At 36.3% G+C, this 16,046-nt stretch overlaps 5 protein-coding genes across 5 annotated transcripts; 4 read left to right on the top strand and 1 right to left on the bottom strand. All coding sequences in view use genetic code 12, as the record gives it.

Moving 5' to 3' along the window:
- Positions 1-1,245: 1,245 nt before the first annotated feature.
- Positions 1,246-2,127, top strand: BRX1 (Ribosome biogenesis protein brx1; the record flags this gene model as incomplete). The annotated part of the gene is made up of 1 exon (XM_001525627.1): positions 1,246-2,127. The coding sequence occupies one exon, from the start codon at positions 1,246-1,248 to the stop codon at positions 2,125-2,127; it is 882 nt and encodes a 293-aa protein (XP_001525677.2).
- Positions 2,128-2,548: 421 nt separating this feature from the next.
- On the bottom strand, positions 2,549-5,893 carry SWE1 (mitosis inhibitor protein kinase swe1; the record flags this gene model as incomplete). The annotated part of the gene is made up of 1 exon (XM_001525626.2): positions 2,549-5,893. The coding sequence occupies one exon, from the start codon at positions 5,891-5,893 to the stop codon at positions 2,549-2,551; it is 3,345 nt and encodes a 1,114-aa protein (XP_001525676.2).
- Positions 5,894-8,972: 3,079 nt separating this feature from the next.
- Positions 8,973-10,636, top strand: SFU1 (GATA-type transcriptional activator of nitrogen-regulated proteins; the record flags this gene model as incomplete). Its single annotated transcript, XM_001525624.2, has 2 exons — positions 8,973-8,978; positions 9,029-10,636. 2 exons carry the CDS (start codon positions 8,973-8,975, stop codon positions 10,634-10,636), a joined length of 1,614 nt encoding a protein of 537 aa, XP_001525674.2.
- A 393-nt stretch (positions 10,637-11,029) lies between these two features.
- Positions 11,030-12,646, top strand: DBP3 (RNA-dependent ATPase; the record flags this gene model as incomplete). The annotated part of the gene is made up of 1 exon (XM_001525623.2): positions 11,030-12,646. One exon carries the CDS (start codon positions 11,030-11,032, stop codon positions 12,644-12,646), a length of 1,617 nt encoding a protein of 538 aa, XP_001525673.2.
- A 1,368-nt stretch (positions 12,647-14,014) lies between these two features.
- ERO1 (endoplasmic oxidoreductin-1) lies at positions 14,015-15,835 on the top strand (the record flags this gene model as incomplete). Its single annotated transcript, XM_001525622.2, has 1 exon — positions 14,015-15,835. One exon carries the CDS (start codon positions 14,015-14,017, stop codon positions 15,833-15,835), a length of 1,821 nt encoding a protein of 606 aa, XP_001525672.2.
- Positions 15,836-16,046: the final 211 nt, after the last annotated feature.

Below are 16,046 nucleotides of genomic sequence, written 5' to 3'. Positions count from 1 at the left end.
TTCGGTTTTTTTAGAGAATAGTCGTTTCCAATTACATCTAAGGTTTTGGGAAATATATATACACACACACACACACACATACATATATACATACACATAGATCATTAATAATAATGGGTGCCGCTTACACAGTATTGGGAAGAACATTTCAACCACATCAATTAGCCCTTATCACTTTGGGATCAGTTGTTCTTTTGGTGATGCCAAAGCCATGGAACCCAAAGCCCCAACACCCATCAATCAATGCTTCCTCACCCGCTGAAGAAAAGTTTGTTAAAGAGTACTTGAGCAAACACCTTAAAGAAGAAAAACACTAAACTAGGCTCTGGAGCATGGAACGTACGGAATGCAATACACCATTAATCATCAAGAAGGGAGACGCGGTTTGAATAGTATGAAGAATGAACAATGATGACGACAAACAGCACACACATATATGTATACTTATATATATATATATATATATATATATATATATTTATACAAATATACACACATATATATGTATACACACATATATAAATATAGATGAATGTATATTTGCGAAAGCTGCTTATCCGTATGTTATAGTTTTACAGTTTCAATATAAACAGGTGTGTGTAAATAAACGATATTTGTTTAGCATCAGTTTGGTGAAGAGGGAGAATAAAGAAAAGAAAGAATTGGAGTAAGAAAGAGACAAAGAATACAGAGGAATGATTTTACTCGTGGCTAAATGAAGCCAAGCATCTTGTAAATTGTTTCCCTTGTTCATGATTGAATTCCCCCCCTCCAATTACAAACACTAGCAAATGATATTCTATTTCTAATCTCTAAATATCTCTAAAAAATTGCAATTCATGCACCAGTGTTTTTGTAAAGTCCAGTATGTCAACGAGATATACATAATTCCCACTCTATATAAGAGTCCCTGTCGCGGCACGCACGCACTCTCTCTTTCTTTCTCTTTCTCTCTCTTTCCCTCTTTCTCTCTCTTTCCCTCTTTCTCTCTCTTTCCCTCTTTCTCTCTCTTTCTCGCTTACTCGCTCACTCGCTCACTTTCAATGTACTGGTGAATATTTTTTTTTCTTCCCCCCCTTCTCTCTTTGATGTTCTCAAAAAAATTAATTTTTGTGTCAAGTTCATCTCATCAGCAAAATATCAAATGTAGAAGTGCATCTCCCCAAAACATCTTTTTGGTTACTACATTGGCTATTTTATCCACACCAGACTTCAAATCCAGACCCATAGCAACATATTTACAACATGTCGGCCATATACAAAGCATTGCAATCAAAGTCTTCAAAAGACACTCTGGAGAAAACCAAACACATTAACAGACAACGTCTTCTTGTGATATCGTCTCGTGGAATTACCTATAGACATCGTCATCTTATCCTGGACTTGCTTAATCTTCTCCCACACGCTAGAAAAGAACCCAAATTTGACACCAAGAAGAATTTGTACCAATTAAACGAGGTTGCCGAGTTGTACAATTGTAATAACATCTTTTTCTTTGAATGCAGAAAACACCAAGATTTATACCTTTGGATTTCTAAACCTCCAAATGGACCAACTTGTAAGTTCCACATCCAAAACTTGCACACATTAGACGAGTTGAACTTTATCGGAAACTGTCTTAAAGGTTCAAGACCGATCTTGAGTTTTGATAAACTGTTTGAACAGAATGATCATTTCAAATTGTTGAAGGAATTATTCACACAATCCTTTGGTGTTCCGCCAAATGCTAGAAAATCAAAACCATTTATTGACCATGTAATGAGTTTCTCGATTGTGGATGGCAAAATTTGGATTAGAAACTATCAAATCAGCGAAACAATGGACGTGAAAGAAGATGAAAGCGGCGAAGCTAAAGATATTGATATTGATGAAGGTTTGAGCTTGGTGGAAATCGGACCAAGAATGGTTTTGACATTGATCACCATTTTGGAAGGCTCTTTTGGCGGACCAAAGATTTACGAAAACAAGGAATATGTCTCACCTAACTTTGTTAGATCCCAAGTTAAACAAAAGGCTGCAGAACAAGCAAGAAGCAGAGCAGAAGCTGCTATGGAAAGAAAGATTAAAAAGAGAAGCCAGGTCTTGAAACAGGATCCTTTATCTAACGATGCATTATTCAAAAGTTGAACAAAGAGAACGCAAATGGAAAAAAAAATAAAATAAAGGTTTGATGGTTTTTTTAGTGGTAATCGATAGCAAACATCAATAGTTTGATCATAAAAAGAAAATAAGAAGCATACTAGAGAGTATAAGAAAAGAGCACAAAGGAGTATTAAAAAAAAAGTATATCAGAATCTACCACCAATGTAATTTAATTTGTCCTTTTCTTTTTCCAATTCTGAAATTTCAAAAAAAAAAGGAGTAAAAAAGAATAATATTTCTCTTTTATAGAATACATAAACTAAACTATAGTATTTCATTACATCGTAAAAAGCAGAAACGAAAAAAAAAACATAAAATAAAATAAAATAAAATTAAAATAAAATAAAATCGTATTCTGTAGGATGAATTTTATATGACCAAGGGACTTTAAAATAACTTTATTTTCTCAGTTTTGCATCTCTTCATCTGGTGCACTGCCAAATTCACCCTCGAAAATGGTGGCTCCGCACTTACGTCTAGACTCAACAAGTATACATTCTTCCATTGCCAAGATATCTCCTGCACTGGGCCTATCGAATGGATTGGGTTTCAACATCTCATTGACTAAACGGTCAAGTACCTTTAAATCGCCGTCAACTAAGAACAAAGGCGCCCATGAAGGTATTAACTCACGCGCATCCAATTTGGACATGGAAGTAGAATCACCACCTAACTTGGGGTCAGCTGGCGCATTTAACGCAATCGAGTCTACTGACGAACTGAAACCTGTATGCGAGGAGTTTGACGAACCAACTGTAGGCGGCTTATGCTGCAAAAACATGGATATGTTGTCGCTAGACAATTGTCCCGCATCGCTTAAATCACCACTTCTCAATTTCCTCCATGGAGTACCATTATCTGGCAAAATAATGTTTGCCGCTATCTCTAATATAATTAAACCCAAGCTGAAAATATCGGCAAATGGAGTATAAACCTTTTCATCAATCAATTCTGGTGCAATATAGTTTCTATCACCTTCGAGGTCAAAATCTCGATCTGTGATTGGTAGTTTCGTTGCTAATCCAAAATCACCTATTTTCAAGCTACCTTCGAACGTGATAAAGATGTTGGCTGGCTTCAAATCCAAATGCAAATAATCTCTCAGGTGGATAAATTTCAATCCATTCAAGAGTTCAATTAGTATCTTCCAAATTCTAAACTCATCCATCTTGTAATGTTTATGCTCCTCTAAAAAGTCAAACAAGTTACCACCTTCGCAGTACTCTGTCATGATATAAAAGTAATTATTAAACTCCCATGCCTCAATAAAATAAACCAAATATTCTTTACCTTCTTGTTCCTCTTTCATAGCCTCGTCATCACTCTCCTTTAAAGAGTTGAGATTCCTTAAAGCTTCAATTTCTCTCTTGATTGCATTTCGCTCGAGTTTACCCATCGTCAATTTCTTGTTACGCTTCACTGCGAATTTCTCTCCATTGAATGTACATTCGTAAACAATGCTGAATTCGCCTTGTCCAATGAGCTTGAGGTTCTTCATACCAAACTTATTAACTAAATGCTCATCGATTTTGTTAGCTGTTGCTGTTTTCATAGATAATGAAGGAAGTGTTATTTCATTAGTGTCTATAATATGGTTGGGTGACTCAATAGGACCAGAGAATGGTGTCTTTGTGAAAACCAGATCAATGGGTGTCAATGGAGCCAAACCTGCTTTCCTCAATGCAATGGTGCCACTTGACGGAACTGACGATGCACGAGGATTGCCTTGTTGCTTAGCAGGTAAAGAACAAGGTGGCAAGCTACGGCTTATGTTGTTCAAATGATGAGCTGCAGCAGAGTGCTTTGTTGGGGTTTCCGGAATTACTTCATCAAGTTCAACATCCGACGAAATGAGAATGTTCAAGTCTTGAGAATTCGTTTCGTGCGTGTCTGATGATTTAGAAGCAGAGTGCATGATCGTGAAATAACTATTATTCTGAATTGTTGAGTTAGCACTGGTATCGTAAATAGATGAATGAGCATCTCTTCCCACTTCAATCGAGTGGTCACTCTCAAAAGCATTTTCTAAATTATGTTTTGTTGCTTTTTTGAATTCAAACTGCATGTGACTAGGTCTATTGGTATTTAGAATAGTTAATGGATTTCTTTTCATTGGAGTTTCGGGTGGTAACTTCCGTTCAGAATGTTTGTTATCAATAGCTGCACTCTTTTTCATCAATCCGGAAGAGTTAAATACTGTTTGAAGTGGTTTGGCGAATTGATAAGAGCCTTGGTTTTCTTTTCCTGGAAATTCATTGAAACAAGTTTTGTTTTCCTTTCCGGTTGATAATGTTTCTAATTTTGAACTGTGAATATTTGCAAAGTTTGATTTGGGGTTGTTTGTTGATGCACCAATATTTGTATTGACTACTAGTGGTATTTTGGCATTCGATATATAAGAATTATTGCGAATTTTATTATTAGAAGCCGAGGATGCTGAACTAGTCAGTCTTCTATTCTTTGACGGGCTCTCCATTTCAGCATCATCTTCCACAGGTACAGTAGGCAAGATTCTATTACCACGCAACGAGGAACAAACTTCTATAGGTTGATGTGTCTTTCTTAATTTGGTGGCCTGACCAAATATCCGTGACTTTATCCTTTGAGTTTCCTCGCTTCTGCTTGGTGTGTTTGTGACGTCAACATTATCTTCAACACCTTGTCTATCATCGAATGCATTCGAGTCTTGTCCTCGTCGTATAGAGCCCAAATGCGAGGGAGAATGTAGCCTAATAGGCGATGATTGGTATTTATGTGGTGAAGGCGAAGGAGATTGACTAATGAGCTTGTGCGGTCGTTTAAATTGACCTACATTTGTTGACGAAGGAATGATTATGCTGTTGTTACTATTATTTGTATTATTATTTTTATTATTATTATTATTATTATTGTTGTTGTTGTTGTTGTTGTGGTTGCTATGATTTGATGTCACTGGTGAAGAAAAATCGATAATTTGTTTCACATCAATTTCATTTAGGTCAATGTCGTCAATCTCATCTGGTATTTTGCCACCTGTTATAGTTCGTAGACTCGACTCAATAGACAAATTCAAGTATTTCGAAGATCTCTTGATGGAATTTTGTGAGTTGTGCAATTTGATAGTTGATGTTGATGAGTTAGCATCAAACGAGGGTCGTTGGCGGTGGCTGATGAAACTGGGCTGTCCACTCCTGCTCAACATCCCTTGCAGTCGCTTAACATCTTTTGGTGTGATGTTTAACCTCGTAGAGCCTTCAATTGATGTTGCATCGTCCACGTTTTCAATATCGCTAGTATCGATGTCCGTCTCATTGTCAATGTTTGAGTCCGAAGATAGGATGGAATCAATTGTTTCGTTGTTGAGATCTTTTTTAACATTGAATGGAGGAGATTTGTTAATTGATTTCTTTTTCGTTGGCTCAAGATTGTCGTCCAAAATCAAAGAATTGAATGACCGTGAAAAATGATTGTTTGTAAAATAGTCTAGTTGATGTAGGTATGGAGGTTGTTGAATCTTTTGAATCTTTTGCAGTTGCAGCTGTGATCCATGACTCTGATTGGAGCCTTCCATTTCCAGTGGTGACGTATGATTTTGAAATGAGCGATTATATGTCGAGGCAAGGCCAATTGACGAGCTTGTTGCCTTTTGGTTAAATGAGTTGGCTGGGTTTAGATTCAGATTCAGATTCAGATTCAGATTCAGACCAAAAATGCTTGCTTCATGTAGCTCATCCTCGTGATTAGTATTGTTGTTGTTGTTGTTGTTGCCCATTTTAGTCGATCGGAGCTTTCTCATCTAGGGCAGAGCCTGTTGTGTATTGATAAATGATGGATAATTTAGCAAGAATAGATAGCTGTGACAGAACAATGCCTAGCAATGAACGGTTGGTGGAGGCGTGCGCAAGAGGAACAGGCGATGTGATCAAAGTGGAAAGGAAGTAGATGGGAGGCAAGTGGGGAAAGCAATTTCCAGATGCAAGTGATGTGATGTCCGAACTACAAAAAAGTGTTTAGGTGTTTAGGTGCTTAGATGTCTAGATGTCTATGTGTCTTTGAATATGACTATGACTATAAAACTTTAGCAACCAATTGGTGTCTCAAAATTGTTGGTGGTAATTAGGAAAAAAAAAAAAAGAGAAAAAACAAAAAAACTCGTGGAATTCTTTTTTTGGAGGCAGTTAGCTTATAGTGCTGTATTGCATTGTTTGTTTATATTTGTGGTTTTTGTATTCCGTGTATTTATTGTTTTCTTTTGTCTTTTGTCTTTTTTTTTTTTATTTATTTTCCATTATAGTAAATTTAAGGGAAGAGAGAAAAGCGTGTTTATTTTTATTATTTTTATTTTTATTATTGTTTTTATTTTTAATTTTATTTTTGTATTCAACATTTACTTTTTGGCGTGTATATGTGCCAGTGAGTGCCTGCGTGTATGCGTGTATGGCAGCAGCAGCAAAACATTGAGGAAGAAGAACAACAACAATAGAATATGGCTAGCGGAAGGGGAGGGCGAAGAAAGGAGGAATGGGGGGGGGGGGGGGGGTGAAGGGTGAGTGAAGAAGAAGAGAAGAGGGATTTGGAAAAAGTTGTAGTTTTTTGTTGACACCTATTCTCGATTTCCAGAACTTTCAATAAATAATTAGAGGTAGTCAGCATTTAAATATAAAATGAGAAAATTGAACTAACAAATGATATAGAGAAAAAGCGTAAATTTCAGATCTCTTGAAAAAAACATATGCAAATTGCGTTGACAAAACAAGTTTTGGATTAGTTGGGTCAAAATACTCAACCCTTTGAAAAAGACAACGAGGGACAGAGAGAACAAGTTGAACAAAGAAAGCAAAGAAAAGGAAGCAAAGAAAAGGAAGCAAAATGAAAAAGAACGAAAAAACACATGGGAGACATTCTTAGTAGTAGTAGCACCACCACCACAAGATGGTTCTTAGGTCATGGGGAAAGAAGGATAGGTGCTTGGCCAAAGACAATAAAATGAATATAAAGACGCGTCTCCTTTACTAAATTTGTTGGGAGAATACAAAAAAAAAAGCATTAAAGAAAAATAAGTCGTGTTCAAAAGTTCAAAGTTGTGTTGATATTTGTAGACTTCTTAATATGGTAACTTATAAAATGTTTCAAAAGTAATGTCAAAAGTTTTGATATTGTGTATTTGACAAGCATATTATTCATTTGCGACAATAGAATTGTAAGAGTATAAAATTACAAATCAGCTAAATATGATTGGTTGTCGTAACTGCAGACCAACAGGTTTGTGTAATTGATTGTAGAGATAAAAATAGTAAAACCCAAAAAAAAGCAAAAAAAAAAAAATAATAAAAAAGAAGGTAAAAGAAAACATCGTATTACTAACTACTTTTGACGATTATTTGACAGTTTCACTAATTGCTTCTTTGAAATTTGCACTATCCTTCAACCTAGCCACATACTGGTCAAGGCATTATAACTTTAAATACAAACCAATTGTGAACACCACAATCAAAACATTCAACATTGAGTCCTCTAGCAATTTTGCAGATTCATCAGATATATGACATCTCAAACTGATCTTTAGCAGCAATTGCTTTTTTTTTTTTTTAATTTTTTATTAAGAGAAAAATAGTGATTATGACAACGTCTGTTTTATCTATTGCATAATAATTTCCTTTCCTATTATATTATATTGTATTGTATTGTACTTTTTTTTTTTTTTTTGGGCTAAAGTGCCTTTTGCGCCTCTTCCTCACCATGTAAATACAAATACCAGAACTTCCCTTTATTGTATATCCCTTGCAAAAGATGCAACTTTTTGGTCATGGTCAGCCACCATTTTTTTTTTTTTTTCATTGTAACCTAACCCTTTTTTCATAAAGATTTCCAAAGTAAGCTAGTAGTAGTAAACTGCGATAGGTCCGCATGCCATCATTGACGCAAACCTTTACAGTACTTCAAAAGGCTCCACATTTTTCTTTTCAATTTAGTTGTTTTTGAAAAATAAATATTAAAAAACTAAATAAAAAAAAAAAGAAAAAAAGAAAAAGAAATACTTATAGGAATTAAAATTTATCTACAAAAAAGATAAAATCAACCAGGCATTCAACCATACATTTAAATTTTGCACATTTATTTATTTTTATAAATATATTTATATATCTTTACTTTTTTCTTACATATATATATACTAAATTTGAGGCTTGAATCCCAAATTTTCAAATCTTTTTGTTTTAGAAAGAGAAGTTAGCAAATTGTTTTCAACCAATTAGTGGTATATTCACATTCAAAGCTTCACTTATTCCTGGCTAGTGTGTGGATTCAACCATCTCATTCATCTCATTATCAATCCCTACAAAAATAAAGTTTATCAGAAAAGTGTTTATTACTAATACAACAAAAACTAAAAAAGAATATAAAAAAACAATAATTAAATATTCACTTTATAGAACCACGAATCGCATCCAATCTTTACATTCTACATTGATAAACTCATCTCAACTGTTTATGCACTAATTTTTTTTATTATTTCTTTTTTTGTTTTCAATTTTGATAAATCATTGGAACACGGACACTATATGACATTGCAAACACGATGCCTGAACTCAACAATGAAACAAAGCCAATTAAGAAGCTACTATCTTTGCCGACAGGCCAAACACACTCCAATGGCCATTCCAATAATCATCAAGCAGGAACTTCCTCTTCACACCAGTCGTCGAAACCACAAGCTCAACAGCAGCAACACTCAACCCATACATCTCCACAGCTGTCTTCTACTGCTCCAGATGATGGCCAGCAATGTTCAAACTGTGGTACCACAAAAACCCCCTTGTGGAGAAGAGCACCAGACGGAACCCTCATTTGCAATGCTTGTGGCTTATACTTGAGATCCAATAACTCCCACAGGCCAGTGAATTTAAAGCGACCGCCAAATACGATTGTTGTGGCCAAAGAGCTCGAAGGAAGTTGCAAAGGAGATGGCCGATGCAATGGCACTGGCGGAGCAGCAGCATGCAAAGGATGTCCAGCATTCAATAATAGAGTAGTAGCGAAAAAGACATTGGAGAAAGCGCCACACGAAGAACGCACGAAAGCTAGCAACCAAGCTGCTTCTGGAGGTGGACAAAAATCCATACAGGTCAAGAAAGAAGGTGCAGGTGCAAGTGCAAGTGAAGGTGCAGGTGCAAGTGCAACTGTTGTTTCTGCCTCTGCTCTTGGTAGTGCCATAGTTGCCGAAGGTAATGGCGAAGACAGTGGCGATACAAGCTCGTTTGCCATTGCATGTTTCAATTGCGGTACAACTATAACACCACTTTGGAGACGAGATGACGCTGGAAACACCATATGTAACGCGTGTGGATTATTCTATAGATTACATGGATCTCATCGACCGATCAAGATGAAGAGAGCCACAATTAAACGAAGAAAGAGAAATGTTCCCGATAAGTCGGTTTCTGGGGATGTCAAGATACGGAAAACATCACCATCACCATCACCATCACTGGCACCATCACCGGTACCAGTACCAGTATCAGTATCAGTATCAGGTAACACCTCACTCAAATCAACATCCGATAGAAATGAGAGCAAGTCCCCAATACCAGTAGGTTCTTTGCCCTCGTTCAATCCAGACTACCAACAGCAACATATACAACAATCAAACACCCCGCAAATGGGGAATAGACTACCATCAATCCAATACTCGATTCCCTTTCAAACACAATCATTACATCCTAACTACCAGTCTTCAACACCAGGGACTACACCACCACCACCACCACCACGACCTGCTGCATATGCAAAGTCTTCCTACTCGATCATTGCACCATCACTTTATCCCAGATATAATGGTAATGGTCGATTACCCAACGGACCTGGGCCTCTTCCTGGTCCTCCACCTCCCATGCCTGCACCGGCACAGACGCATATACCGAGTCAACCACCAACAACGGCACGTCCTCTTATTCAGCATGGCTACCATTACACAGGATATCAACCATCAATATATCAACATGCACCACCTCCACATTTACATCATCAAATCAACATTCCAGCACTAAATTTCGAACAAGGATCTTCATTGCCGCCTATATCTCAACCGGCACCACTAGCACCACCAGTGCAATTGGAATATGAAAAGCAGCAGCAGCAACAACAACAACAGGAAGAGTCCAAAAATACTGGTAATACCAGTGGCTGTTCACATTGCGCAGCACCACCAAGTAAAAAACAAAATACACCAATCCCAATGGCTATAGATTTTACCGCAACATACAAAGTACCAAGCAAAGGGCATCGTCTATCTACGAATTCCGATGAAAATGACAGTGAACAACACTTTTTCAAGCCAAAAAAAGACGCTTTTTCCGCACCTAGCACTAATACTACTAGCACCACTGGTACCACCACTATGGGTTCTACTACTACTGGTCCTAGTACTTTGTCGAAGGACAAAAGCACAAACAACGCTTCTACGCAAAAACCACGCACTAAACGTGCTTTGACTATTGGTGGGTTGCTTAACGAATGACGAGGATCCTTTTTCGTTGCTTGGAGAAGTTTTAGAGTGTAGTGTATGGGTTTATAATATATTGTAAATAATTGCATTTTAAAAACACTTATATTTGAAACTGAGTAAAGAACGTGGTTTTTTTTTTCTTTCATTTGAAAGAAGTAACATGTGCGGCGCTTGAGATTGTCTTGTAAATTATCTTTATTTTTATTTTTTAATTTTATTTTATTTCTATTTTATTTTATTTCTATTTCTATTTTTTTATTTTTATTTTTACTTTTTTTTATTTTTTTTCCCTTTTCTTCGATGAGCCATGGGAAAAACTTAGTTCAAACCTTTGGTGCGATTTTGTACCCATCTCATCTTGCAACCACAAGTTACTTCAATCAAAGTTATTGAGTCATATACACAATGGGTTCATCTAGCAAAAGTGAAAAGAGAAAATACGATGATGGCGAGGAGTTACTGGAGAGGAAAAAGTTGAAGTTGCAAAAGAAACAAGAAAAGAAAGAGAAGAAAGACAAAAAGGAGAAGAAAGATAAGAAGGAGAAGAAGGACAAAAAAGAGAAGAAAGACAAAAAGGAAAAGAATAAGGAGAGTAAAGAGGCAGAAGCAAGAGACGATTCAGGCTCTAATGTTCAGGCTTCTTCTTCTTCTTCTACCGAATCAACTTCTTACGGTTATGTCCAATCTTCAAAGGTTAAGGACGTGCCACAATCAGAAGTCGATAAGTTTCTCACTGATAATGAGGTCACCGTTGAAGACCCTCAGCACCTCCATTATCGTCCAATTTTATCATTTGATCAAATCAAGCTTCAAAAAGATGTTTCATCAAAGCTTACCAAATTCCCTAAACCTACGCCTATTCAATCTGTATCATGGCCATTTTTGCTCGATGGAAAAGATGTTGTTGGTGTTGCTGAGACTGGGTCTGGTAAGACATTTGCATTTGGTGTTCCTGCAATCAACAATATTATTACTTCAAAGAATAAGGATTTGAGCGTATTGTGTATATCGCCCACACGTGAATTAGCATTGCAAATCTACGATAACCTTGAGGACCTTACCAGGGGTACAGATGTCTCGTGTGTTGCAATTTATGGTGGTGTTTCCAAGGATGATCAAATCAAAAAGATTAGAAATGGTGCAAACGTTGTGGTTGCAACGCCAGGAAGATTGGTTGATTTGATTAATGACGGAGCTGTGGATCTTAGCTCGATAAATTATCTTGTTCTTGATGAGGCAGATAGAATGTTGGAAAAGGGGTTTGAAGAGGATATCAAGCTCATTATTGGCTCTACACCTGCACAGGGTCGTCAAACCCTTATGTTTACCGCGACTTGGCCAAAGGAAGTGCGAGAACTTGCCAACAATTTTATGAATCAACCAGTTAAAGTCACGATTGGTGATCGTGATGAGCTTAGTGCTAATAAAAGAATTACACAAATCGTTGAGGTGCTAGATGACAAATTCCAAAAGGAAAAGAAACTTATCAATTTACTTCAGAAATACCAAAACACTGGTAATGGCGATAACAAGATTCTTGTTTTTGCATTGTACAAGAAGGAAGCATCACGTATTGAGTCTCTCCTTCACCGCAACAAGTTTAAAGTTGCTGCAATTCACGGAGACTTGTCACAACAACAACGTACTCAAGCACTTCAATCATTCAAGAGCGGTGAGTGTAACTTGTTGCTTGCCACTGATGTTGCAGCACGTGGTCTTGATATCCCCAATGTCAAATATGTGATCAATCTCACTTTCCCATTGACAATTGAGGATTATGTGCATAGAATAGGAAGAACTGGTAGGGCAGGCCAAACGGGTATTGCACACACATTTTTCACTGAAGATGAAAAGCACTTGAGTGGTGCGTTATGTAATATTCTTAGAGGTGCCAATCAGCCGGTGCCAGAAGCATTGTTGAAATACGGAGGACATACAAAGAAAAAGACACATTCCGTGTATGGTGCATTCTACAAGGACGTCGATATGACAAAGACAGCAAAGAAGATTAAGTTTGATTAGATGAGTTTGTGTATGTGACTTCATACACACATTAAATAACGACTCAGTCATATATATATATATATAGATATATATAAAATAATAAAAATATTAATAATCATTATTAGATGACTCGGGAAAAATAAGTATAAATCGATACAAGTGTTTTGCTATATAAAGATAGTGTTTGATACAAGATCAATATGGAAACTCAAACTCTTAAACTCTCAAACTTTTTCCTTTTTTGGGGCCTATATTCTTTTGTTGTGGATATTACAGACTTTATTTTCACAATGTATTTTATTAACTGCTTTGCACTATACAAATTAAATCACCAGATTATGCATAATTGTTGATATGCAAGTTTCTTATACAATAGGGCTGATTGTGAATATTGAAAAAAAAAAAAAAATAAAAATAAAAATAAAAGTGGCAAAAAAAAAATAAGTGAAATAAATGAAATAAAAAAAGAATCATTAGTAATACCAAAAACTGCAAGGATAAAGCTTACGTGTCCACAGACCAAACTTTTAATACGCAAGAAACTGATAGATGTGCAAGAAGGCAAAACAATAAAAACGGAAATCAATATTTGGTAATGGAGGAAGGGGGGGGGCGTGAAGTAAAGGTAGTGGTTAGCCAGTAAAATTAGTAATTCATTTGATCAAAACCAACTAACAAAGGGTAAAGGAGAGTTAACTTGGAAATGTCAATATTTAACATGTAATTAAATAGAGTATTAATATGATCGTTGCATACACGAATTACATTTTATTGTTTGCTGTGTACGTGGTCTGATCCATTTCTAGCAGAGTAGAGTAAATGTACTGTTTTAACACGTCGGTGCCAATGGAGTCGAAGGAGCGGGTTACGGAACCGTAGAACTCGACGGAGGCAAAATAATTTGAAGGCGAGAAGAGAAAGAAAAAGAAATTAAAAAAATAAAAATAACGGAAACAAAAGAGAGAGAGAGAGAGAAAAAGCGACAGGCCAAAAAAACACAACACAAAATTAGATTAAAAAAAGAAACGGAAAGAAACATGCGTTGCGATACGGTTTGCGTAGCCTGAAAATTCATCATCAACAGTCATCTAGAACAACTTTTCCCAAATTTTTCTTTTTTGGTTTTTTGGTTTTTTTTGGCTTTATTCTTTTTTTTTTTTTTCAATAAAACAATAAATTAATCTATCTTGACAGCAAATACTATACCAGTTCTACTTTCTATAATTTTGTTTTTCCCTTTTTTTTTTTTTTTTGTTTTTCCCATCATTTTTTGATCCAACGGTTGCATCTTTACCATCATTTCCTAAATTTTTATTTTTCCAACTCCATTGCCTTTATCCTAATCCTAGTTCTTTCCCATCCAATTCATAGACTTTCCAGCTCATAATGCAGTTCAACCAGACATTTCTACTACTACTAGTCAATTTTTTCATTACAGTATTTGCCACAGGAGGCCCACTTGCAGTACATGCCGAACCAAATGTTCTTCCGAAGCAACAATTCAATGCATTTGATTCTACTACATTTTGTTCCCAGATTATTACATCGACTTGTAATACTACCTTTTCATACATTGATAATCTCAACAGTGAGATTCGTCCTTTTATCTCGGATTTAGTCAAGACTTCATATTTCCGCTACTTCAAAGTTGACTTGGACAAGCAATGCAAATTTTGGAATGCACAACATTTCTGTGCTACTGAAAATTGCGCTGTTGAAGTGTTGGAAGATTTCAACTGGACGCAGGTGACCAATGAACATTTGAAACCATCCGAATTGGGTAAGATTAGCCTTCCAGACTCGACAAGTATCGGAAATGCGATTGAGACAGAGGAGATTGCCACTTGTGAAGATTTGGACTACTCGCATTTCGACGATGGCCACACTTGTGTATACGTAAACTTGTTGAACAATCCAGAGAGGTTTACCGGTTATGGAGGCGCTCAAAGTTTTGATGTTTGGAAGGCTATTTATTCAGAAAATTGTTTTCCCAACACCAATCCAATGTCAATGAAGCCAGACCAAGAAGTTGAAGTTTGCAAAGAAAAGAATTTGTTTTACCGTTTAGTTAGTGGGATGCATGCATCAATTGCCGTACATTTATCCAATGAATACTTGAACTCCGAGACTGGCGAGTTTTACCCCAACTTGGATGTATTTATGCAGAGAGTTGGTTCATTTAATGACAGATTGTCCAATATTTACTTTAACTATGCATTAGTGGCTGAATCTTTAGTCAAATTGAACGATGTCTTGCCATTAAAGGAATTTATCCGCTCAGGGTACGATGACATTACCCCAACGCAAAAACAACACTTGTTGGCAAATAATGATACTGAAAATGTCGAAGTTTATGACGAGTTGTTATTGGAAGATATTATTCCAGCATTGGGATCAAATACTTTATTCAACACTTCAACATTGTTTGACCCAGCAAAAGACCCCAACTTGAAGAGCGAGTTTAGAGCCAGATTCAAGAACATCTCTGCTATTATGGACTGTGTTGGATGCGATAGGTGCAGAATGTGGGGTAAGATTCAAACTATTGGGTATGGTACGGCTTTGAAGATTCTTTTTGAAGACGACTATGATAATTTGAAATTTAGAAGAATTGAGATTGTGGCATTGATCAATACTTTAGATAGATTATCAAAGTCTATTGCTGCAATAAACAATTTCAAGCAAATGTACCTCCAGCACTTGAAAGACGTTGCTGAAGGTGTTGCACAACCTGGTGTATATGACCATTTGGGATCTTCACTGAACAATAGTAAAGGTGGTTTCAATTTCCCATTTGTCAATAATCTTCCAAAGGGTAGAGTTGGGCCACCATCGCAGAACCAAGAGAAGCCAGAAACCAAAGAGACTCCACAAATTGCGCCAATTCAACCGAAATCCAAAAAATCTGCATCCGAAACAAGTGACTCCTCCACCTCTCTTACTGATGATACCATTGCCGAGCTTTATAAAATACCAGCAGGAGAACGTACATTTAAGCAGGAGTTTAAATTGGCATTTTTTGAAGTGTGGCAGGCATTAAAGTTTGTACTTGGAAGTTATAAGCAATTCCCTGTGCTTATGGGTAAATTATCGCTTGCCCAATTAAACACTTGGTGGAACCAATTGATTGGTAAACCAGATGTGTATGAGTACAAGAGTACAATTGATGTTGATGCACAAGAGTATAATAGACTCATAAATCCGTAAATATTGCTAAAAAACATAATGGACCAAGTAAAACCAAGTTGTACCATATATGTAGTACCTTGTTTTTTTTTATATATGTATATATATATACTGTTTCTTGCGTTAATTTATTCTTGATTTTATAGATAAAAGTAAAAAACATCAGTCAAGTGCTCATATATCTGGAGAAGTCACATAGAAGAGAAAAGAAGAAATTTTTTGAAATAGTGGA

The sequence above is a fragment of the Lodderomyces elongisporus genome, chromosome 3, assembly GCF_030384665.1.
Source record: "Lodderomyces elongisporus chromosome 3, complete sequence".
Taxonomy (NCBI): domain Eukaryota; kingdom Fungi; phylum Ascomycota; class Pichiomycetes; order Serinales; family Debaryomycetaceae; genus Lodderomyces; species Lodderomyces elongisporus.
This window is presented reverse-complemented; position numbering and strand designations above follow the sequence as displayed.